The 26,413-nt window shown below is 43.2% G+C and overlaps 1 protein-coding gene across 2 annotated transcripts in view; it reads right to left on the bottom strand.

Moving 5' to 3' along the window:
• ABHD2 (abhydrolase domain containing 2, acylglycerol lipase) overlaps positions 1 to 26,413 on the bottom strand; it is a 103,158-nt gene that overhangs the window by 25,711 nt on the left and 51,034 nt on the right. For both annotated transcript variants that reach the window (XM_077871908.1, XM_077871913.1), the window contains exons 4-6: positions 17,035 to 17,210; positions 14,670 to 14,837; positions 462 to 645 (exon numbers count right to left, since the gene is read on the bottom strand). In XM_077871908.1, coding sequence (XP_077728034.1) covers positions 462 to 645; positions 14,670 to 14,837; positions 17,035 to 17,210 — 528 coding nt within the window. The remainder of the gene's footprint in view (positions 1 to 461; positions 646 to 14,669; positions 14,838 to 17,034; positions 17,211 to 26,413) is intronic.

The raw sequence follows: 26,413 nt of genomic DNA, 5'->3' as shown, positions 1-26,413 counted from the left end.
TCGATAGGAGATGGACACTGTGAGGGCACAGATTACGTGTTTCTACAGATCGCTTCCCCATGCCATCTGAGGGTCAACTCTCCTGTAGGCAGGAGGGATCTGGGATCATAAGGCCGAGGTCTCAGATTCTGGCTTGCCAGTCTCTTGTGTTCTTCCAATAAACTCTCGGTTCTACAAAACTCTTAGAGCATTAACAGACTAAGTCACCTCACAGAGACTCTGTAGGGAAACCACAGCTATTATGGGGAAAGCCCTTATTCAGTTACAGATCTGATCCCCAAATACAGCTGTAGATCGGTCTTAAGGAGTCTGGTAAGACAGCGTATGATATGAGAGCAAAACCCACATGCTTCTGCTCAGTCTGGTCTTCACAGATATGTACTGGTGTCCTGGGGCATCCCCCCACACAAGTGCTGACCAAAGGAGGGGACAGGTGGGAGCATGCAGTGGACATCACTCACCTCAGTGCGCTGTACCCCTGGCACACGCTGACACAGCACAGGACCTTATCTTGGTTTGCCTGAGTCTCTCCCAAGTATTTACACACGATGTTACCACCTAGGCTGAAGCCCACAACGACCAGCTGGGTCTGGGGATATGTCTTCTTGATGTAGTTTACCATTGCTCCAAACTCCCAGGTGCAGCCTGTGGGCAGAGAGGTGAGGCCAATCACTGTGGGTGCAACAAAATGACTGAGCTGCAGAGAGCTGGAAGGTTCCTGCCTGAGCGCCAAGATGCTGACAGACAGGTATGTGTGTGTGTGTGTAGGAAAGAGAGAGAGAGAGAGAGAGAGAGAGAGAGAGAGAGAGAGAGAGAGGCATATATACACACACTTTGGCGACCTGGAGAAAAGTTTCCAGATGTTCCTCAGGACAAGAGGAGAACCAGCCTTTAGTGGTGCCCATGATGCCACTCATCATGGGCAGATGTGCAATGCTCCCTGAAGGGGGCTTGTGGAAAAGCCTGTCTAGAAGCTCATGGAAATCAAAATAGATATTCAGAGTGTGTGCGAGCATGTCTGTTCACAAAAGCAACAGCAAGACCCTTTGGGATTAGCTTCTTTGGCTGCAAAACAGGATGCTATACCCCTGTGTATGATGACTCATGGTGTTAAGAAAAGTACCAAGTGAATGTTATTTACGGGATCTTGTCAGTGTGGGGGAAGGAAGGAAGGACAAACTTCAGTCTGGAGGGACGGCCAGGACTCTCTACGGGATTAGAATATTAAACTCTTGATGATGTAAGGACAGAGTGCCAAGAGAGGCAGGCTCACTGAGAAGCACACAGAGGAGACCCCTGCGCGGAGAGGGCCTGGTTTGTCTAAGAGAGATGATCTCAGTTGGTCCCACGCGGAAGCCCGCAAAGCCATGTTCTGTTCTCCGTGGCTTTGCTAAGAGGAGGAGGTTAGTGCCGCGCATGGGTGAAGGGGTCTGTCACACCCTTCTAAGACCCAACCCCAGGCTCCTCAGGGAGCCAACTTAAAGCCCAACAGGGAAAGTCAGGGACATTGGCAAGACACATGCACGTGACAGGCCAGCATGAGGAGACTCTGGATTTACAGTCGAAACAGGCCGCTGACCTAGGCAGCGGTTCAGAGGTTTTGCCATTCCTCGCGGGGGTTGACCGGCTGCTTCTCACACCGGCAAGGCACAGGAGATGCTGCCTTTGGAGCCTGGGGCACGCGCCTTGTATAGCTTCCTTTCATAGAGGGATGCGGCCCACGCCAGACCAGCACAACCCCAGGCAGAGGGGTTCTCAGACTACAGGGGGTATAGGATCACTTGGAGGGGCTGTGAGATAGGGGCAGCCCTGGGCCCCACCTCCAGACCAGCTGTCTGGAGACTCAGTAAGAGGGGGGCCAGGCCCAGGAACCTGCATTAACATTTTTTTGAATAGGTAAAATCTGCATATGGCCCAAAATTCAAAAAACATTAGAGATGTGGTAACAGGTAATTTCTTATATTCTTTTAAAAAATGTCAGTGGTAGCATACAGATTATTTAATACCTTGTTTTCTTTGTTTTTCTTATTTTAACACTATGTCTTGGAAACCACTATGTAACAATACACAGAAATCTGCCCTATTCTTTTTTTTTTAAAGTCATATCTACTCCCAATGGGAGCTCGAACTCACAACCCCCAGATCAAGAGTCCCACTCCAACCAACTGAGTCAGCCAGGTACCCCCACTCTATTCTTTTTTATTTTTATTTTTATTTGATGAGGCATAATGTAATAGGAAAGTGCATGATGAGTTTATACATGCTTACACCCATATAAACATTGCCCAAACCTTTTAAACTATTGTTTAAATTATTTTGAACAGGTAATTATAGCTTAAGACTTGAAAAGGCCAATCTAGGCTTCTAGATTTTTCTCCCAAAGCAGTGTTCTTCAATCCAACTGCATCGATCTGACAGCACATTAAATCACCTGGGGATCTTGAAAAACAGTAACACTAATGCCTAGGCTGTCCACAGGCAGTCCTCCCAGGCCTGGGAGGTCCTTTACAGGATCTCCAGGTGCCTCCAAAGTACAATCAGGGCCCAGGACCACTCATGTGAGGAGAAAGGACCTCTCCAGCTCCGACAAATACAGGAAAGTGGTTTCTGAAGCATACTCTTGCTCTGTCTCTGGGCCATCCCTTTACAGACTTCCTGTGCCCTTCAGTAAGCAGCCTTCACACGTGGAGGCGCTGCTCTACCTTTTGGAAGCTTCCAAAGTGGGTTGTTGGCCTAGTAGCAGCTTTCCGAATATATCCTCAAAGCCAGGTTTCACTGGGTGTTATTCTGTATGTTGGTAAATTGAACACCAATAAAAAATTAATTTATTTTTTTTTAAAAAAGCCAGGTTTCTACAGCAGGGGTGAGTCCCCACTCTACACCACCAGGCACCTTTTCCAGGTCCACCAAATGCCCAATCTTTAAAGCCTTGAATACAGACAGGTGCTTTCTGGTACTCTTTCTTGTAAAGAGTGAACCAGAAAAGTAGCATCAAGGTTAGATCACTGTATGTTTTAAGCACTAGCAGTGGCCAGTGGTTCTCAAAGTATGGTCCCTGGGCCTGCTGCATCAGCACTGCAGAGCTGTTCAAATGCATGTTCTCATGTTGCACCCCATCTCCTGAATCAGGAACTCTAAGGCTGGGGCCTAAGCAAAGGGTTCAAACACAGATTGCTGGGCCCTACCTCCAGAATTTCTGATTCAGGAGATCTGGTCTGGGTGGGCTAACAATTTGCCTTTCTAACAGGTTCCCAGGCAATGATGTTGTTGCTGGTACAGGGACCACACTTTGAGAACCATTGTCCTAGTTGACAAAAAAAGTGGAGGATATCTTTGATTTTGTTTCTTTTGTCTTTCAAATAGGCAGTTCAAAAAGTTGCTTCATGTCACTCAGACTTAAATGCAAGTTTAAAAGATGATTAGGAATCATTTTCCATTGCCCTTGCTAGAAAAGGTCACCAATGCCCCAGATCAGAAGGGGGTGTGGGTATTTGGGCCACTGGCCTGTCCACTGATGTAGGGAGTGTATGCTGGCACAGCCTTCAGAAGGCAACGTGGTAGCATCTATTAGTGCTGGTCTAAGTACAAGTGGCCTAGCAATTCCACTTCTGGGGGCTTTATACTACAGGTGTGCAAAGAGGTATGCACGTAAGTGCAAAGATATGTGAGCAAGAATGTTCACTGCAGCATTGCTGGTCACAGTAAAGGAGTAGAAATTCCCATCAGCAGAAGCCCAGTGAATTCGCTATGAAAAAGAATGAAGTTGAGACCAAACTGCTGACATGGAGTGCCTCTGACCACCTCATGGATCAGGGTGGGAGATGCCACCATCTCCAGTGTGTGCCTGGGCTTGAAAGGGCTTATAGCACAATCTATCTGACTGAATATTCACTAAAAAGCCACAGCAGATACTGACTTCCTGGAGAGGAGAATTGGGGATTGAGGGTGGGAGGGAGACACAGCTTGACTCATGGTATATAGACTTTTGCACCGCTGGAATAGTTTTACTATGTACATACACTAGTTTTTCTTTTTAAAAGATTTTATTTATTTATTCATGAGACACACACAGAGAAAGAGAGAGAGAGAGAGGCAGAGACACAGGTAGAGGGAGAAGCAGGCTCCCTGCAAGGGGCCTGATGCGGGACTCAATCTCAGAACCTCGGGATCAGGACCTGAGTCAAAGGCAGACGCTCAACTGCTGAGCCACCCAGGTGCCCCTGTTTTTCAACAAAAATCCAGCTAGTTAAAAAAAACAATGAAAATAAAGAATAAAAAACAATAGTTTAAATCCCTTTAGACCAGTTTAACCTAGGTTTCAGACACTCAGCACATCCCTCACACTGGAGCAGAGGTTTGTGCTGCTTGCAATGGGAACATCATTTGCCTACATAAGAAATGGGACTTATTTTAAATTGTTACTAAAATCTTTACTTTTCTTGGGGTTCTACCTAATTTCGTTTATCCCTTGACTATCTACAACCCTATGTTTTGTTCTAATATGAAGGAACCTCTATTAGGTGGTATACTCTTTATGGCAAAGATGCTCCTGGTCTTGTTTCTCACTGTATCCGTGGGCCAGCCACTGGGTGGCCACTCAGTCAGTATGACCTAAATGAATGGATGAAAGCCAGCGTGCACTGTGCCCCAGGCCCTGTCCTGGGAATACCAACACAGCAGAGGAAGTAGATCCGAAGGGATGAAGTGACTTGCCTGACCTCACAAAGTGAGCCAACGGGAGCGCTGGACTTTGGACCTACATCTAACCCCAAATCCCAAGTCCTTTGCCTCATAGCACAAACCCACAAAAGTAACAGTACTGCAGGGATTTATTTTTTCATTATTAAAAGTCTTTGTTTTTTCATCATCTGATTCCTTTTAGACTTGTCTTTTTTTTAATAGTATTTTTAAAAGTTTTTTAAAAAAAGTTTTACTTATTTATGCAATCTCTACACCCAATGTGGGGCTCGAACTCACGACCCTGAGATCAAGAGTCACATGCTCCACTGACTGAGCCAGCCAGGCACCCCAGGACCTGTCTATCTTTATTCGGCTTTGAGACTATTTGAGACCTAGAGCAGATGTTCAGATGTCACTGTGGCAGTTACAAAACTCAGATTTGCTACACTACCGAGGAGCAATTATAGCTAATCGCATAGGCACCTGGGGAGCCTCAATTTAATTAAATCCAAATACACCTGATCTGGATAAAGGGCCAGCCTCGCCTACTGCTGGACAAGCTGTTGGTTGTTGTGTGAAGAGCTGCCATCTCTCCCAGGCAAGGGCACAGTGTTCTCAGCTCTAGGATATGTCTTCTACTAGGTGCTGGGTCCTTCTGGGATTTCCACCTGATGACAGTTTACCAAATGCCCTCAGTGACTGAGAGCTGCTCCCTGAACTGTTCTACTAAAAGCTACAGGGACCTGTTCTTTCATACTAGAAGGATTTTAATGAGGCTCTGTGTGTTTAATCCTTATGGGATTAGCACCGGTAATAAGATTTGGGTATCTAATCTTGCTGCAGCTTTTAAAGGCAAGATGAAACATAAGACACTAACCTGGCTTTGGAGAGGTGAATACCACAGGGCCATCTTGGAAAGGGAACCTGCTGAGAACAGGAAAGAGCTTTTCTTCAACCTCACACCCCTAAAGAAAGACAAGGCTAAGGCTACCCGGAAACTACTCTCACAAAAGCCATTTCCAAGAGGCACTAACGTGACTAAGTAGGCTCAAATATGGGGATGCAGAAACTTGGTGCTCCTTTTGGATGGAGACTGAGTCATCTCCACGTTCCCCACCATGCCAGGCCTGGGCTAGAACGTGGTGGGTGTGCCACACGTTAGCTGTGTAAAGAGGTTTGAATCATGTAGCACGAAAGCACACATCACTGGCCAGCGTGACTGTGATGACTGTATTGGAGACAGGAAAGGCGTACCTAAATATCTTTCCCCCTGAGAGTAATCCAAGAGAATGACCTGGACAGGCTAACAACATGGCTCCTGGCAGGCATCTGGGGGCCAGCAGCCCCTGTCGTTTCTCAGAGCTGTGATAGCCACTGCACAGCTGTGTCACTCAAGAGGAAAACAGCTACAGAAATAAAATGAGAGCCCCCTTTGTGCAGCAGATGAGCTGGTCTTGTCCTTATCTCTGAAACAGATTTTCACAAAGGAAAGCTTTTAGCTTTGTTTGCCCAGGTACCAAATACCTAAACCTGCCTTCTTTGGGCTGAAAGGTAAGCATCCAGGTCTGATCCCAGAAGCCAGAACCTGTCATTGCTTCTCCACAATTCTACTCTGGATATTTACTGCCCCCATCACATTCCCTAATGCTGGCCGCTTGGCACCATCTTGATATGCAGTGACTCCCAGCATGTGATCTCACCAGATGGTTTACCAAGATGCTTGAGCTTCTGCAAATTCACCACCTTCACAGTCATGTTCTCTCTCTCTCCACCCATCTCCTCCTTCCCCCTATCTTCCCACCGTGTCCTCCTGCCATTGTAACACTCAACTGTTGTAGAGGCCATGCGACTCGTGGTTGTCAATCTGGAATCATGAATACAATTCAAAATTGAGTCTGCATCAATCAAAATGCTACGAGAATCTTATAGAAACATCTATGCTCATGACCTAACCAAAGATCTTCAGGTAGATTGAGCAGTAAAAACAAAACAGAAGTTCCTTAAAAATCACTGTTTGTACCCCCTTATGGCAAAATGTCTTGGATCCTGGGTGATCTCTACAGCATGCCAAGCAGGGTGGTCTTACATTCTAGTTTGCCTGGGAGATTCCTGGAGTTTGTCATTCTGATGCAGTCATTACTAAGGGCCTCTTTCACACTCAAAAGTAATCCTGTTGGGATGCTAAATTATGGGGTCCCCCCAGGTACAGGCTCTCCCACTCTTCTAAGACTGAAATGCCACCTTCTAAGCAAGGCAAGGCAAAGTTTTCTGGCTTTCCCTTGTGGTTCCAAAAGATAGTTTAAAAAACAAAAATTTCCAGTATTTTTTTTAAATTTTTATTTATTTATGATAGTCTCACAGAGAGAGAGAGAGAGAGAGAGAGGCAGAGACACAGGCAGAGGGAGAAGCAGGCTCCATGCACCGGGAGCCCGATGTGGGATTCGATCCCGGGTCTCCAGGATCGCGCCCTGGGCCAAAGGCAGGCGCCAAACCGCTGCGCCACCCAGGGATCCCAAATTTCCAGTATTAAACTCAGTTGGACATTATAGAACTTCTCTATGCAACAGAAGACAGTGCTGGGATCCCAGACACCTCCTCTCTGGTGCCAGATATTCAAATGTTTTGAAAGAAGGGAAGGGCCCACTTCTGTGTGTAAATTCACAAGGGAGGCAATTTAAATCTTTTGGGACAGCATTCAATGCCACAATACCCGCAGCTCGGTGTTTGGTCAGAGATGACTACTAAGTTCTCAGGAGGCCTGTGATCCTAAGGACTTGGTCACCTTGTGGGGGCCAATTCCAGGCTGTTTTTATTCCTTTCATCTGATATAGAACTGACTTTAAAAATCTTCAATTTTCTCTCTTACAGTCAAGATCAGACTCATGGTCTCTTTGTCACTTGGCTCAATTTCAAGAAAAACAGAAGTCAGAACAACCACAGCTGGGTGATTCTGGTTTTCAGTTCTTTCCTTGGGTGATGGACTTGATGCCACTGTACTTTGCTCTGAACATGAATCCTGGAAGATTGGGAGAAGGCATTGAGCCAAAGACACAAAGATGAAACAAAATGCTTCCTTAATTTACTGGTCTCCTGCGTCACCACTTGACAAAACTACTTATATTCCAAACAGTGTCTGCATTAAAAAATCAATTCAGTCAATAAAGAGGAAGCCATCATGTCCACTGCTATAGTGATTCAATTAAAGATTAGGCTTTTTAGAATAAACACACTTCAAAAAAAAATCTTCAAGACTCCTATATCTTCTATCATTTTTAAGTGTTATTTATTGACTCATCCATGACAAGGTTGGGTACTTGGTCTGATCCAGTACAGTACTCAAGCTCAATAAGAAATTTAAAAGACTTACACATTTCACTCTTGTGGGTTCCACTTGTCATCCTAACAGTTTCACATTTTATTTATGGTCAGATCAGTTAATGTCATTCAATTTAATTTAATTCATTTAATCTGTCACAAAATAAATATTTAATATTTTCTAGCTTAAAAAATATATGAAAAAAAATATGAACTATAGAGGCACTTCAATTGGTTAAGTGTCTGACTCTTAATTTTGGCTTAGGTCATGATCTCAGGGTCATGAGATCGAGCCCAGCCTTGGGCTTTGTGCTAGGCGTGGAACCTATTTAAGATTCTCTCTCCCTCTTCTTCTGTTCCGTAACCCCTACCCCTCACTACTACTTGCACTCTCTCTCTCAAAAAAAAAAAAAAAAAAAAAGAAAAAAAAATATATATGAATTACACTGCAGCAAGTGGAATTTTTTTAAGAATGAAAAGAATTTTTAGAAGGCTAAAATACAGCAAAAAGAGCAGGTACTACAATAAAAATGACTTGCCCACAGTGACTGTGAGAGCTGACTGTGCCCTCAGAAGCCAGTAGTGTTGAGCTGGAGGTGTGTGACCCCAGCCCTGGGGCCCAGTGCACTGTGCAGGGCCAGTTCTGCAGGCCATGAAGTCAGAAAGAACAGACTGTATCTTTCGAGGTCACCACCAGGGCCAGGCTGTCTCTGTACAGTCATAACTTATAGCATACTCAAGACAGGATTCTCTGCTTAGCAAGCACAGCTTCTCAATGAATCCTTGCAAAAGTTCACATGCAGTTAACTGCATGAGGCTGAGGCAGAGGTGAGATCATTTGGCTGCTCAAGTCACCTTTCACCTGTTCTCCCTAGGTTGGTTCTCAGAAAACAAGAGTGGAAAACATAAAGACAAAAGTCACTGCCATTTACTGCCAATTGCTGGACTCCATGCTACACACTTTTGTTTATATTAATACTTTCTCGACAACGTTGGTGAACTAGGTGTTCAAACCCCCATCTGTTGGACTCGAAAACCTAGGCTCTTTCCTTATGCAGGCATTTCCTAAGCATCTCTCTCTAAGTGACATACCACCTGTAGGAGATGAACGTGAAAAATTACATACAAAATTGAGGGATCCCTGGGTGGCGCAGCAGTTTGGAGCCTGCCTTTGGCCCAGGGCGCGATCCTGGAGACCCGGGATCGAATCCCACGTCGGGCTCCGGGTGCATGGAGCCTGCTTCTCCCTCTGCCTGTGTCTCTGCCTCTCTCTCTCTCTCTGTGTGACTATCATAAATAAATAAAAATTAAAAATAATAACAAACAAACAAACAAAAAAACCAAAATTGAAAACCAAGATCTGGTCCCTGTCCTTGAAAAAGACAATGCCTGGTCAACGTTCTTTTTAGACAGACTCAGCCAAGAAGCTCAGACTGATTCTGACTGTGCCAGGGGGAGCAGCTCCTTACTAGCCTGGTAGCTTCAGGATGGCAGGCACTCTACACGCTTCCTGTTTTCCCCACATGGGGGGTGCTGGCTCCACAAATGTCTCTGGGATGCTCGATGAACAAAAGAGCACCAGACCCATTGTTGTGGCTCTGAGAAGCTCCTGGATGCACTTTTGCCTTAAACCTAAAATGTGTCTGGGTGGGAACAATCTCCTTGCTCGTGAAATGTATGGGCAGGATGCAGTCTCTCACACAGAGAAGGGATGTAGGCCATTGTTCAAAAGCATGAGCTTCAGGGCTAGACTGTCTGGGTTGGAAATCTGGACCACTCACTCATCAGCCTTGTGGAGCAAGTTATGCAACCTCACTGGGCCTCAGGTTCCTGGTCTGTTGAAGGGAGGATGTCTCATTTAATACATCCTATCAAGTACTCAGCACAGTGTCTGCCACACAACAAATGCTATGTAAGTGATACTATTAATGTAAACAGTAATAATGATCACCGCCACTACAGTGGGGGAAAAGTCTTTTTTTAATGCTTAGCCATCTCCCTACTCCTGTGTAGTCCTCAGGAACAATATCCTGCATAGGAAGCATGCACCACCACAGAGCTGGTGCTAATTGGGGTTGAGAACCATACGATCCGAATGCTGGTTCTGTCACGTACTAGTTGGGTGACCCCAGGCAAGCCTGTGGCATGAGGACACTAGCACCTACCTCTGGATGTCAGTGAGGATCGGGCTAAGTAGAGTATGCACATGCTTGGTGTGCCCTGGCATTCGTCAGTGTGAAATAAATGGGAACTGCTGTCATGCAGGATTTTCCTTAATGACTTCATCCTTCAAAGGCAGCATGAAGGACTCTTAAGTCACAAGAATGCGTAAGTATCCATTTAGGAAATTCTTCTGTTTGAGAGAGATCTGTTTTTAACAATTTCTAATTACACCAGCAAAGATGTCCAATGGCGAGGGATTGGTGCCTATGTGGTCTGGAACAGTCTAAGTGGGGCAAGGTCTTTTACAATGTTCTCAGATCTAAGGTGGGTGTATAACAGGAAAAGAAGAATGGAAGGCTTCTTGTTCACACCCTGTTTAGTTTTCCTCTGGTCAAGATCAGTCTCAAAAGGCCCAAAAGGGGTATTCACGGTGACTTGATGGCCTGCCATCTGCTCAAGAGCAGTGCAGCTTGCACAAGGGAAGGCTCTCGTGTTTGAGATGTGGTTTGCCAAATCACTTTACAAACGATCATTTCACATCTCTCACCTCAGTCCTCAGTCAGCCCTGGCAGAGTGAGCATTTTCTAGAGGATGAGCAGGATTCGGGGCATGGGGAGCCACACCAGGGAGCATAAAGACTGCTGGCTCCCATGGAATAGAGTCGGGGAGACACGGGATTAGAGAATGATTAAGGGGTGAGGGCAGGGGACAAAGACTCTCCGAGAAGGTGACATCTTAGCCGAGACCCAAACGACAAGATGCAGCTAAGTGAAGACCAGAGAAGGGCTGTCCATACAGAGCTCAGGCCAGTGCCTGGTGTCGGCATACACTCTGCAGCATGTCCTGGGAACCAGAGCCCCCACAATGTCTCATCCGGTCCTCCCTCATGGACGAGGCTGACTTGGTTGAGGGATCTATGAAAAGTGCAGGGAAGGAGATTTAAAAAAGGCTTAAGATGGCTCTGCTTTCTTTTTCCTTTTCTATTGAAAAGTAGAGGAAGGGAAGAAAGAGGGAGGGACAGTAACACTAAAAAAATAAGTAAGAGGCTCAAGAAACCTACCATCCAACAGCAATGTATGGAACTGATTTTGATCCTGAACCAAGTAATTACAAAAGAAAAAAACAAAGAAGTCAGCTGGAGAAACAGAACTGCTATTAAGGAATGCTGGTGTCTTAGGTGTGATGGTGGTGTTGTGCTTATGTTATTTTATGAGTTTAACTGTGTCCACCACAAATTCATCTGTTGAAGTCCTAGCCCCGCTGACTCAGAATATGACTGTATTTGGAGAAAGGGGCTTTAAAGAAATAATTAAGTTGAAACAGGGTCAGTTGGGTTGAGCCCTAATTCAGCCTGACTGGTGTCTTTATAAGAGGAGACCAGGACACAGATAGAGGGAGATACACACACATGGGCATATAAGACAAGGAGGAGACGGCCACCTACAAGCCCAGGAGGGAAGCTCAGAGAAAACCAAGCCTGCCCACACCTTGACCTTGAACTCCCAGCCTCCAGTGCTGTGACAAGACAAACGTCTGTAGTTTAGGCCACCCAGACGGTGATATTTTGTTAGAGCTCCTAGCAAATTAAAACAGTTTACAAAGAGTCCGCGTCGCTTAGCATCCTACACTAAAATAGTCGCAGATGGAAGGAAGGGCTCTCTAGGACGAGCTCCAAAATAATCTCTGAAAAGGAAGGAAAGGGCAGGAAGGGGGTTATGGATGAAATGAGACTGGCTATAAGTGGAGTAACCGTTGATGCTGAGTGGTGCGCACACAGGGGTTTGTTTGGGCTCATTTTACTGTTCTCCCCACTTTTGTATTTTGAACATTTTCTCTAACAGAAAGGTTTTTTTAAAAACTGCAGGGGAAACATATCTTCTAGAACATAGAAGATCCGCCTTTCTGGACAAATACAGGAATACAGCAAACTATAGGAATTCTCTTCTAAAATTCTGATGGAACAAACAGTAACAACAATAAATGAAAGGAAGCAGTTAACTGACTGCAAACCTGTGGGGCTGAGCTCTCCCTAGAAGGGCTGACTTGGCCCAGTGGGTTCTCCTCGTTGGGAGTCAGCTCACCAGCCTAGACATACCATGCTCTTAAGAGGCAGCTGTGCATGCCGACCACCCCCAGAGCCCACTCCCTTCTGTTTATGAGCTCCAACCCCTGGGACCCTGAGGACCCAGTTCAAATACTGTTTCCAGAACAATCCTACCACAATACCACTGCTTGCCTACGGAGACATGCTGGTTTCCCTTCGCTGCCACCTCACCCACCCCACTGTGGTGTGATTATTTACTGAAGGAACATATTTATCTGGGCCACAGAGAGCATGGCTCATCCCTTGCTCAGATCTGCAAGTATCTGGATAGGAACAGATCTGCAAGTATCTGGATAAGAATAAACCGAACATTTAGTGAACAGCTACTATATGGTAGGCGCTCAGCTGCTTGCTAAGTCCTTAGTAACCCATGTTTAAGTGTAAAATTGTAAACCCCCATTTGGGGCTGTTGAGGAATCTGGAACGTTAAGTAAGCTGTTCAAGGCTAAACCACCAGTCAGCAGCAAGGCCAGGGTCCTGTCTCTGTGACCTTGTGCCACACTGAGCCTACTCTTCTTTTCTCCTCACCCAATTTCCCTGGCGTGTGCGCAGATGTCTCCCAATCTACTGTCCCTTCCCCCTGGGGTCCCTAGCACAGCATTCCCAGGGTGGGGACCTGGGCCACACACACACAGAGCTTCTCCCAGCTCTGAGATGGGAGCCAGCCCCAGGCTCTCATCTTAGCTCTCCTGCTCCCTGGCTCTCTGCCTTGCCCGATGATTTAACCTCTCTGTGCCTCTGTGTGCCTTTTCATCACAATTTCACTAAGTGTCTCGCTGGTTGCTGTGGAGATTAAAGGGATTATGTCTGCACGAGACATCAGCTTTGGTTCAGGCACACATTAAGTGCCCTCACTGGCATTTCTTGTCTTGTTTTTGGTATATCGTGCTATTAGAGAGCCCTCCCAAGTCTGTCTCTGTCTCAGGTCCTAAGGCCAAGCCATGTCTCCCCATCTTCAACTTGTATAGATGGATTTTTATATCCAAGTTCAGGACCTTATAATCATTCCCCACATTGTTTTCATTTTTGTAAGATTCTGCCCATGTCTGCCTTTTGGACGTAATCCTGTCTCCCACATACTCACAATGTGCCTGACTTATCTGTAAATCTGGATCTTCACCTATATCTTCGGGCCACTCACCAAACTGTTGAACAGAAGAGTCTGTAACATGGTGTCTTTAGTTGTGGGAGTGAGTGCAGAGAAGCAGCAGGGCGCGAGGCAGCCAGGCTGGCACGGAGCAGGTACCCCCGCTCATGATTCCCTATCTGTGCCCTACACATCACCAGTAGCAGCATACACCGGAACAACCTTGCTGGAGTACAATGTGACAATATGTACAAATATGCATCCAGAATGTTGCCTTTGAAATTCTAGCCCTGGAAATTCAGCCCAAAGTAGTCATTAAAGAGAAAAACAAATTCTATGCAGAAGATATTTATAGCATCATTATTTAGAATGCTGAAAAACTCTAAATAAGCTAAATGGACTCCAAAGAGGAATGGTTAGATAAATTATAATGGGGGAATAACAGCAATGTGGCTCTTAAAAAGATTAAATGTAACAACTATGCACCTTTATGCTAGTGAATATAAGATTATTTAAATTAAGCCATCACAGATATACATACTATGACTGCATCTAAATAAAAACTACATACACACAGATAAAATAATGGGAAAATAAACAAATAGAAAATTATAGTTATGGTGAGATTATAGATGTGATTTTCAGTTGTTTCCCATTAAAACTCATAATAATTTATCTGGTTATAAACAACCCCAATGTTTGTGCATACTCACATATTTTATGTGTTTGTTATTTATGTGTGCATGTATAATATGAAGGGAAACTTAAATAAGAATCAAGAACCGGCAGTCCAGAAGACAGAGCTAATGCAGGACTTCAATAAAGGCAAGAAGCATTTGTCTCAATTATGAGATCCAATTCCTCTCTTGAAGGAACTTGAAATCCTATGAGTTGTCGATGTGCCAGAATCCCTTCCCACAGACATGCACGTGCCTCCTCACGACCCTTGCTGGCCAGTCACAAGAGTTCTGAGGATGGTGCAGTGTGATACAGGGCACTGGCTATGGGGCTCCTGGTCCTGCTCTGACACCTCCCTACCTGCAGGGGGCGGTGGGGAAGACCCGCCCCTGTTACTTGCACTCTGTCTCTTGGAGGCATGATGAGCTGGGCATGGCTCAGGTACCCATCTGAAAGGCTAATGGGAAGTATGGCATCATAAATCCCAGTACCCACTGGCTGATGGTATAACCATGTGCCCCACTGCCTCCCTACATGGGCATAAATTCTGAACCCAGAAAGGGAAAGCAGAACAGAAGTAACAGCATGCTTGTACTGAAGACAACAATAAGGGGGATTCCACTTGGCCATGCCTGTACTTACCATACGTGAACATGCGCGGTGAGGTCAGCTCAATGTTGGGCAAGGCGCCCAGGTGGTTGAGCACGGCGCACCGGTAGCCATTTTTCTGGGCGTAGTCGACAAAGGTGCGGATGTATTGCTTCTCACTGTGATTGGCGATGCCAGGGCAGATGACCATGGTAATGTCATCTACAGGGTGAAGAAAGAGATCCCAACATATCCAATGAATAGTGAAGATAAAGGGCCACAATTATACATCACTGGCGGAGAAAACAGTAGGAGGGAACCTGACATGCATCTTTTCACTCAATTCTCTGGGGAAGAGCATCTTTCCCTTCCAGATGGAGTTGTCTGGATCAGTGGTTCTCAAACTATTTATGGTGAAGGGTCAGTTTTTAAAATATCTGATCGTGCACAGCTAATTTTGAAAAATATGATAAAAATTACTAGAAAGATGAAATGAAAACAATTTAAATCTCAATTTTTTTATTATTAGATTCAGCAGGTTTAAAATTACCACTGTACAAGTTTCCAAACCTTACTCCTAATTTCTGTATGAATGATGGAATGAACAAATAGAAAAATGAAAAGTAGTGTCTACACAGGCTTCTTTGATCAAGGAATTTCACTTCCAGGTATTTGTCTACAGATACACCTGTACACATACAGAACAAGATGTGTACAGTAGAGGTGATAATGGCAAAAGAATGAACACATGCTAAATGCCCAGAAACAGGGGTCTGGTTAAATAAATGATTGCACATCCAAGTGATGAAATGTTATGTAGCCCTTAAAAATAATGAGAGACATCTTTGCATATACTGACTGATAGGGCAAGCTCTCTAACATGTATTAAGTGGAAGAAAAGCAAGGTGCAGAAAAGGGTTATGATATACTGCCATTTGCAGGGAGGGGAAAAGATATCTATATTTAGAAATGCATCCACTAGCTCCAGAATAATACATGAGAAACCGAACAGTGGATACCATGGGGGAGGTGCTTGGGTAGGGAGTAGGAGTAGAAGAAAGACTTAGACTTTCTCTGTGTATCTTAAAGGTAACTTTTGAATTTTCTATCATGACCATGAACTACCTTCCAAGGGAGTGGCAGGTGTCATGAAGAGCTAAAGCAGGAAGGTGTGATGGATTTACTGGGAAGAGAACACTAGTGAATGGAGGCAAGGGCCATCCCTTTGAGGAGGTGACATCTGAGTTGAGACCCGAATGACAAGAAGGAGGCAGCCATGGGGATGAGTGTTCTAGGCAAAGGGAACATCAACTTAAACCTTTGTCATTAGCTAATTGGCAGTGCTGATTACTGTGAAGAACTGAAAGGTGCAAGAGGTTTACTGGAATTCCTCCCAAGTAGTTACCAAGCTCCTGTAAAAACCAAAGTGCCTTGGGGCACCTGGGTGGCTGAGTCAGTTGTCGTCAGACTCTTGATTTTGGCTCAGGTCATGATCTCAGGGTCGTGAGATCACGCTCCTCATTGCGCTCCATGCTCAGTGGGGAGTCTGCTTGAGATTCTCTCTCTCTCTCTCTCTTTCCCTTTGCCTTTCCCACCCTACTTGTGCATGCATGCATGCTCTCTCTCTGAATAAATAAATAAATAAAATCTTAAAAATAAAACCCCGAATCCCCCCAAACCTTGGTGCTTTGCATACTACAGAACTGAAAAGACATGTCCTCCTCTTATAAGAGCAGCAGAGGCAGCTGCCATCCTAACTCTACTTCCTCACTGCAAAGCTCTTTATAACAGGTGCTCACTATATAGAATGGACAGAGCAATGCCAAATTCCAGCAGCAACAGTAATCAGAGTGGTTTCTGACAGACAGGTATCCCAAACCCCTGCATAAATGGGCCCAAATGTGTCTTTTCATCCATGGAATGTATGCAGAGGGTACCTGAGAGCCTCCACCATCTGCTATTACCAACAAACAAGATTGGCCTATCCCGAATTTCTGAGCTTTATCTTCTTTATCAGTAGAGTCAGGATAATAAGGCATCAACCTCTCAGGGTTGCTATAAGGCTTAACTGGGATAATAGTATCTACAAAGCACTTAGAAGAGTCTGGCTTCTATTGCTGTCATCAAAGCAGAGGCCTGGTCCTGCAGGACCTGGGCTCCACATTCTCCCTCATCCCCTCACACCAAGCTTCTGTATGTCATGGGAGGACTAACTACATTCAGCAATGCTGTCTGAGGGGCCCTATGTAGTGACTGGCAAGCACATGATGGTGTGAATCCTTGCGGGCTGTCCCTGAATGATGTACCTCAGGAGGCTTCCTACCAGCCCCTGGGTGTGATGCTGAGCCAGTGACAGGAGCATGTACACTGTGCTCCCTCACTGACCAATGGGCCACATTGTAGACCTAGAGTAGCTTACCTCCAACACAGTGCTCGGCCAAGGGTTCAAAGAGGTCAAAGGTTGAAGTGGCTCCGTCGGACATGGTGATGAACTTGCGGTGCCCGTACGGGTGTGGTGACCTCACCCTTCCCATCTTCCCATACAAGGCTGTTTGGATGTGTCCACTTTTCCCCCAGATCAATGGTGGAATGTATCTAAGAGAGGAGGAGAGGAAAGGTCAATTCTCCCACACTCCTTGAACAACACATGGAAAAATTTTTGAGCCAAAATCTTTCAACCTATTTGAGTTTTTTTCCTGACAAGTTTTGCATACTAAAGTATAAATATGGGATTTTCTTTACCTTACATTCATGCCATGATTTACCTCCTTTCCCCATTTACTAATACACCCCGTATCAGACTAGCGTTAGAAATCATCAGGACATGCTTATTCAGGCAGGATTTCAAATTTACAGTGTTAAGCAATTCAATATGGGTTGTTGCTGTAATGTAGATTAAAAAGAAAGCAAGTTATACATTTTGACCACATGCTACTTGACGGGGTTAGCCTCATTATCAAATGAGCTAATGTATATAAAACAGCTATCACGCTGCCTACACTCACTAAATGTTCACTTTTTTGCCTTCCTCTAACAAGACAGGCCCCAGCCACAGTGGTCACCATGTTAACCAAACCACCTGCTCTCCATTACACTGGGAAGGGCAGCAAGCTTTCCCAAGAGCCTGTAGGTGCCTTGTGTGTGTGTTATGAGGTGCTGTGTACCCTCTGGAGAATGTCCTGGAAGGGAAGCAGTGTAAATATTTGTTGGGTTAGATGAAGGATAAAGGCTTGTCTAGTTTAAGCAAGTCATGACACCACCCTGACAACTGTCCTTCATGAACACACGGAGTGACGCTGGTTCCTGGGAGTAAATGCAAAAACCTCAAACTAGTTAATTACTGGGAAAACAAGGCATTCTGTTACAACTAAGAAATGATTCTAGTTCACAACCACAGTGCAGGATGATCCCATTTCCTGAACTGCCACTGGTTGCTCTTGCTCAGCTTGGAGGCCCAGGCCTGGTGGTTGGCCAGATTTGTGTTCTGCGTACACTTGAGTCATAGAACATAAAATATGGTAATGACATCCATCCTACATCTCTGTAATCTGTAGATAATACAGATTTTTAAAAAAGATTTTTTAGAAGATTTATTTATTTTTTTGGGGGGTGGGGGAGAGAGAGAGAGATAAAGAGAAAGAGCAGGGGGAGGGGTTGAGGGAGACAAGTAGACTCCCTACCGAGTGGCGAGCCTGACACAGGGCTTGATCCCAGGACCCTGAGATCATGACCTGAGCCTAAACCAAGAGTCAGAGGCTTAACTGACCAAGCCACCCAGGCATGCCATGGTGAGCATTTTCTTAAGGGTTTACCTTAACCTGCTTCCCAATTCATGCCTATTATTTCTATCATACCAGTTGATCCTAAAAACCTTCCTTAAATTCTACCAGATTTACTGTTTTTTAAAAATAATAAGTCTCCACAAATTGAAGAGAAGTGATCATCTTAAGCAAGCCAGTTCCCAGACGAACTTCCTCTGTGAGTGTAGGGAGGAGAGGAAAGAGTATTTTAAGACCTTGGGACATGAAGCCATTTGCCAGCATGACACCACAGGTGCAAATCTTAGTGCAGAGGCCATGGCATTTGGAAAACAGAAGCATTTAAAAGAGATGAGGATTCATTTGGGGAATATAAATAATAGTGAAAGGGAATATAAGGGAAGGGAGAAGAAATGTATGGGAAATATCAGAAAGGGAGACAGAACGTAAAGACTGCTAACTCTGGGAAACGAACTAGGGGTGGTAGAAGGGGAGGAGGGCGGGGGGTGGGAGTGAATGGGTGATGGGCACTGGGGGTTATTCTGTATGTTAGTAAATTGAACACCAATAAAAAATAAAAAAAAATAAAAGAGATGAGGAGATTATGAGAGCAACAAAAAGCAAGCCTATAAAAATAACATCAACTGGACAACCCAGTATTACACAAGATTTAGATGTAGGATTTATAAAGGGTTTTGGTCAAAAAATTATGCATAGGGGGAGACAAGTGATCCAAGAAGCCAAATTCCTGGTTGCTCCCAGAGGGAAATTCAAAGAAAATTTAGTTTATAATATAAATTAAAAATAGAAACGTGCTGAGGTTAAACAGAAGAAATATGAATTCAGTCTCATATATGTATCTTCTGATCTTGTTTTAAATACAATATAATCTCAGAAAATGATGGAAGAATAAAATAAAATAATAAAATAAAATTTTTCTCTGGGCTGGTTACAGACTTCCCATGGAATGATGACACAGGTGGTTATCCAATCAGGCTACTAGGGGAGCTGCCCCACCTCTGTGTCCCCTGGCAAAGGACCCCTCGGCAGAGCTCTATCCTGGCAGCCAGAGGGCTTGATTGACATGAGGGCTCTTTTCAAGCACATTCCTTCCCATCACCTGCAGGAGCCAGGCTCATTTATCTTTGTGTCTCTCCCAGGGTACTCCACACACTTCCCCTTAGTAAATCTGAGAAGGCACAGATACACTTAAAAAATAATATACATCCACTTGACGGGATGAGTACTGTGTGTTATACTATATGTTGGCAAATCGAACTCCAATAAAAGAATATACAAAAAAATATACATTCTCAAATGAGTTGGGCTATAGCATGACTGCTGTTTGGTTACTGTCCTCTTTCCAGGTGATCCAGCACCATTCTCAGAGAAAATCCTGATGGTGCACATGTGTCCGTGTGTGTGCATGCACGTGTATGCATGAGAATAAGTGACTGTCTCAGGATTACCTGGCATATTCTCACTTCGGTGTAGGGTCAGTTGTGCATAGTGGGCATTTTACAATCTTTAATTTTATGACAATACCACCTACTGATAAAGCACTGTTTTCAATCAACTTTACAATAACACAACACCAGTGTTTATCGCATCGCATTTTTAGACACTTTTTACCATGGTGAAGTTTTGCTGTGTGTTTTCATTTGTTTATGAGTTACCTACAGATCACATGAAAAACTAAAAAAAAAAAAAAAAAAAGAAAAGAAAAACCAGTGGGGCGTCTGGTTGGCTCAGTCAGTTAAGCCACTGCCTTTGGCTCAGGTCATGATCTTGGGGTCCTGGGATCGAGTCCTACATTGGGTTCCCTGCTCAGTGAGGAGTCTGCTTCTCCCTCTCCCTCTGCCCCTCCCCCTGCTTGTGTTCTCTTTCTCTGTCAACTAAATAAAATCTTTAAAAAAAAAACAATTAGAATGAGTGGAGTTAGTTACATGGTTTAGGTCAAGGAGGAAATATGGACCAAAACAATAGGGTATTTTGAAATTTATATAACCATATAAGCACTTAAGAGATGCTGGAAAGTGAACATGGAGGAATCTGCTTTACTCTGGGTCTGGCCTTTCAAGCAGAGCCTGGCAGCTTCCGCTTTTATCTCCTTAGAAGCCTGGTATCATGCTGTAAAGGAGCTAGGGCTCAACTACCCAATGAAGAGAGGTATCTCCTAGGGGGCCTAGAGACATAGAACTGAGCACTGTGTGCATTTTAAATTAGGGCACCACCAAACTGTCTTTCAAGACAGATGGACCAATTTACATTCCCAACAGTTTTGCATGGAAGTACCTGTCTTCCTCACCCTCATCAACAATTAGCATTGTCAATCTTTTACATTCTGGCCATCTTGATGGGTAAAATATGGGTATTTAACTTCAATTTGTGTTTTTAAAGATGGATCCAATCTGCGGTAAGCAAGTTTCTTACTTGAATTTGCATATTCTTGATTCATAGGTTTACTAGTCATTCATTTCTCTTATGTAAACTGTACCCTTTGTCCATTTTCCTGTTACATTTTTATCTTTTTCCAATCGATTTGTAGGTACTGTTCTTATCACTCCTACACCCATCATTTTCTATTATATGTTGCAAAGGCTTTCTCCCAGTTTATTGTATATTTTAATTTTATCTTATATAACTTTCTTTTTTTTAATTTATTTTTTATTGGTGTTCAATTTGCCAACATATAGAATAACACCCAGTGCTCATCCCATCAAGTGCCCCCCTCAGTGCCCGTCACCCAGTCACCCCCACCCCCCACCCACCTTATATAACTTTCATACCTTGTGGTTAAATTTGTTAGTTTCTCTCTCTCTCTCTTTTTAAAAGATATGTTTTTAAAAGTAATCTCTCCACCCAGCATGGGGCTTGAACTCATGGCCCCAAGATCAAGAGTTACACATTCCTCTGAGCCAGCCAGATTTAGGTGCCCCAAATTTGTTAGATTTTTCTACTAAAAGCTTTATGTTTTACATTTTGTTTTAAAAGGAGTTATTCTAGCACCTAATCTTAAATATATTCTCCAATATTTCCTTCTATTATGCCTCTAGTTTTAAAAAATGTATTACCCTTAAATCCTCTTATTTTGTAAAAGGTGCAAAGTGAAGATCTAATTCATTTTTTCCTGACAGCCACTTGACTTTACACCATAAATGGTTCATCCTTTCCCTACAGATTTCAACTGTCATCTTTTATACCACGTTCCCAATTAAATATTTAGATATTTTTCTTTTCTTTTTTTTAAAGATATTTTTCTATATTTTCTTTTCTTGATTCATTGATCTATTTGTCTATTCTTGTGCCAATATGACTCTGCCTTAATTAATATAGCTTTATGGACTATTTTGAGCATTGGCCCACAGTGTGGGCCTCCTTTTCTTTTTCAAAATTTTCTTGCCAGATTTTTGGCATTTTATTTTCCAGATGAATTACAGGATTAGCTTGTTCTGGGAAAATTTTGGGATTTCTAATTGGAAACACACCAAACTTATACATTATCTTGGGGAAAAATTGACATCTTTACAGTTTTTACTTATCCTATTAAAAAAACATGCTTTATCTCTCTGTTATTCAGGTATTTACATCCTACAGTAAAACTTTATAGCTTGTTTCACATTTTAATACTCAGTTTTTACTACACTAATTTGCATGCATCTCTACATTTTTAAAAAAGCTATTCTTAAAAAAAAAAAAAAAAAAGCTATTCTTAGAGTTAGCATCTGGTCATGTTTTACTCCTAACTCCCTGAAAGCAGAGGCGATGTCTTCTGTACTAACACATATACTAGTTTATCCAATGTTGTGCCATGGCCAGTGATTAATAAATGGTTGTTATAAATAAACAAATATTACTAAGAAAGAAGCTAGACCACAACAAAATGTAGAGGCCAGCAGGTCCTTACCTTCTGAATCTATTTGTAACACCTGGCTAGCCTAACAGAATTGTCCAATGGGAAAGCCCACCAGGGAAAATCTGGACCTCCCTCTCACTCACGTCCCTACACACACACACACACACACACACTCACTCACTCACACTGCCTTCAGGCAGACAGAGCTCACACTAGCAAGGACAGATGGTTGGCAGGCTGTTTACAAAAGAGCTGGAAAAAAGCATACTAACGCTTATCTTTGCCCTCAATCTGTGGGTAACTAATCAATTCTTTCCTATGGGACCTGGGTTTTTAGATGATGTCAAACTACTTTATAGCCACTGAATCCAGACTTAGCTGTCATTCCCTCTGATTCTCACCAGCAGCCCTCCAGCAAACTGGCACAAGGTTGGCACACATATGGCATCAGAGACTGAGTCCCACCGCCACCCCTCCTTCCTAGCAGGTCCCTTCCAGTGAAACAGATGCTCAGCAGCAGTTACTCCTTGGCTAAAATTTTATGTTTGTTTCAGACAAAATGTTTTGGTTAAAGTAACACAATCCACCCCCCAACTAACTTGAGGAGGGACAATGCTGGGGTGCTCGCCAAATGGACAGGAGGTTGGAGGACCAGGCTCAAAGAGGTCAGGTTCCGGGAAAGAAACTGGGGCTGCTGCACAAATGTGCTGTTTACGCAGTCAGCAGCTCCCCAGGAGGCAATGCCCCAGGAATGGGCTGTCTTGAAGAAGGTAATTATGGGTGGGGTCAGGGCATCTCCATGCCATTGCCTGCATGCAATGGGAGAGAAGGACTTTCCCAAAAGGAAATGTGTGTGTGCTTGGAGAGGAAGAATGGATGTGGGGCACCAAGAAAGTGACAAATGTTCCCTACCAGGTCTTGGCCTAGCCTCATCTTTGCTTCAAGAGGCTTCTTCAGTGCCCCCGATATCCCACAAGCCTCTCCAAACTATCATATTCCCACCTAGTTCTTTCAAAGTCTCTTCTTTCTGTCCTTGGTCCCACCTCAGCATTTCCCATAATTCCCAAATGCATTAACTTTGAAGCTTTCGCTTCTCCTGTAACACAGTATAGATCACAAACAGGCACCTTACTTGCTCAAGTGGTGTTCTCTCTCACACACCCAGCTTTCTGAATGTAAACTTCATCACATACAAGAGTTTGTGCTGTTTCCTTTAAAAAAAGAAATCTAGAAAAGTAGAGTTTTTATGACTCCTGGTCAATGATTTTTACTGGCCTTACAGTAGCACATTTTGTGCAACCCATCACTTTGCCTCACTATTTTTTTGACGTAAGATTCCCATAACAGGAAATTAACCATTTTAAAGTGCACGATACTATGGCATTTGGTACTATGGGAATACTGCATAGTCATCACCTCTGTCTGGTTCCAGAACATTTCTTCATTCCCAAAGGAGACCTCATATGTGTTAAGCAGCCACTCATCATTCTTGCTTCCCTGTGGCCCCTGGCAACCACTTACCAGCTTCCTGTTCCTATGGAACTACATATTCTGGGTATTTTACATAAATGGAATCATTGAATATGTGACTATTTGTCTTGTGATTTTTCACTTAGCATAAAGTTTCAAGGTTCATCCATGTTGTAACATGGACCAGTACTTCATTCCTTTCTGTGTCAGAATAATATTTCATTGTATGCCTTACCTATCACATTTTCTTTATCCATTTATTAGCTGATGGACATTGGGTTATTTCCACCTGTTGGCTATTGTGTACAGTGCTGCTGTGCACATTTGATTACAAGTTTTTGTTTGAATACCTGTTTTCAGTCCTTTTAAATATATATCTAGGAGCAGAATTTCTGGGTCATGTGGTCATTCTATGCTTAAGTTTTTGTGGAACCTCCAAACTCTTTTTCATAGTGGCTGCACAATTTTACATTCCTACCAGCAATACACGAGGGGTTCCAATTTTTCCACATTCTCACCAACCCTTGTTTTTTTTTTTTTTTTTTTTTAATTTTGTTTTGAATTGTTATAGCCAGGGATACCTGAGTGGCTCAGTTGGTTAAGTGTCTGTCTTTGGCTCACCTCAGCTCAGGTCATGATCTCAGGATCCTGGGATTGAGCCATGTATTGAGCTCCCTGCTCAGTGGGGAGTCTGCTTCTCCCTTACCTTCTGCCTCTCTCATCCACTTGTGCACTCTCTCTCTCAAATAAATAAATAAAATCTTAAAAAAATTGTTATTACCATCCTAGAGATATTGAATATCCCTACTATTTTGACTCTAGGCCATGTCCTTCTACTGTATCTCTACTTCTGTCTTCAACATTTATCATAATTTATTTTTTATTTTTTTTATTTTTTATTTTTTTTCATTTATCATAATTTAAAAAATGAATTAGTTGACAAATAAATACATACAATCAGTCCTGTTCACTTCACCATGGCTATTACGGATGGAAAAAATCGTATCAGAATAAAACTGCAACAGTCAAAACTGCCTGTAGTATAATTTAACAAAATTATTGACAAAAGAATCCAGGTTTTTTTTTAAAGAAGAAGATGAAGAATCCAGTTTTCATAATGGAATTTAGGCTTGCAAATTTAACCTAGAGAATTGCATTAGTGGCAATAACAGGCACAAAAGAACTTGCTACAACAGAAGCTATAGTCAGTAGCACATAATATGGACAAAAAACTGATTCCAAGCTTTGTTGTAAAATTTAAATGGAAAACAAACCTGATGAAGATAAGATCTGTGTAACAGTGAAAAATCATCATGGAATCAAATTGCTTCAGTAAAATTGTTCCAGAAAATATTCTCTGAAATGATTTAATGTTAGCCTAACTTTGATGAAAATATTTATATTTTATTTTATTTTTATTTTTATTTTTATTTTTATTTATTTATTTATTTTTAAAAATATTTGTATTTTAAATGTCCTTGGGTTCAGCCCCTCCTGACTTTTCCCAATGGGAGTGCAAGTGGTTAGAAGTCAGCTCACACTCTCTTCCTGTATGTTCCTCCTTCCTGGGACCAACAAAGAAGATGGTATAAGCTGGGGGATAAGAAGCTGGGGATAGGAGAAGATCCATAATGCAGGGGCCACTCAGGGTCTGTGGAGGGGTGGCTGGGCAGACCACTTGCTGAGGAACTCCAGGGAGGACACCTGAGCAGTCCTGCTTTTACTCTATAAGAAGGAAATAACAGGGCTCATGGTTTCATGGAGACAAAGGGAATGCAAAGGAAGAGTTACCATGCTCCAATTATCTGCAAAAATGAGATATAGGCCAAGGCCAAGGCTGCTGGAATCTTACTACAGCACAGAAATATCACTTTGAGTGAAACATGGACCTCTCCGTTAGTGACTGTGGGCACATCAAGGAGGTTCAACTGGGCTTTTGAGCAGAGGAAGTCAGGGGTGTTTGAGATAGTCACCGTGGCTCTATCACCACGAATATATTGACCTCTTTCTTTGAACACAGAACATGATAAATTAAGCAGCCATTTTATCTATCTACAACACTTCACAATTTTTCTTTTTTTTTTTTAACTTCACAATTTTTCAAAGTTCTTTTTGTTTATGATCTCATTTGCCTTTGATTAAGGTTTGTGAAATGGTAGATGTTGTTAGCCTCATTTTACTGCAGGGACTCAGAGGCCAGAGAGGTAATGGCTTGGCCCTGGTCACTAAGCTAACCAAGGTAGAGTTAAGACTTCAGCTGGGTCCTTGCCCACCGTGTCCAGTGTTTACTTGGATGATAAAATAGCCATGATGGGAACAAGTAGATGTTGTCATTACAGAGGCTCCTATGACTCCATTAGTCATCCTTTAAAAATATTAGAGTTATCTAGAACCAATAGGTTATTCACATATCTTAAATAGTTAACAGCCTCTAGCTTTAAAAATATATCAAATTATATATAATTTGGTATAATTGGGTGGCTCAGTGGTTGAGTGTCTGCCTTTGGCTCAGGTTGTGATCCCAGGGTCCTGGGATCCAGTCCTGCATCAGGCTCCCCACAGGAAGCCTGCTTCTCCTGCTGCCTATGTCTTTGCCTGTGTCTCTCATGAATAAATAAATAAAATCTTTAAAAAAATAAAATAAAATAAAGTAAAATAAAAATAAAATATTACCATTAGTGAACTCAGTACCAGATGGGAAGCCTCACAAGTCC

Source organism: Canis aureus, chromosome 2 (assembly GCF_053574225.1).
Source record: "Canis aureus isolate CA01 chromosome 2, VMU_Caureus_v.1.0, whole genome shotgun sequence".
Lineage (NCBI taxonomy): Eukaryota > Metazoa > Chordata > Mammalia > Carnivora > Canidae > Canis > Canis aureus.
The sequence above is the reverse complement of the archived record's forward strand: the minus strand, read 5'-3'. Positions and strand labels throughout refer to the sequence as shown.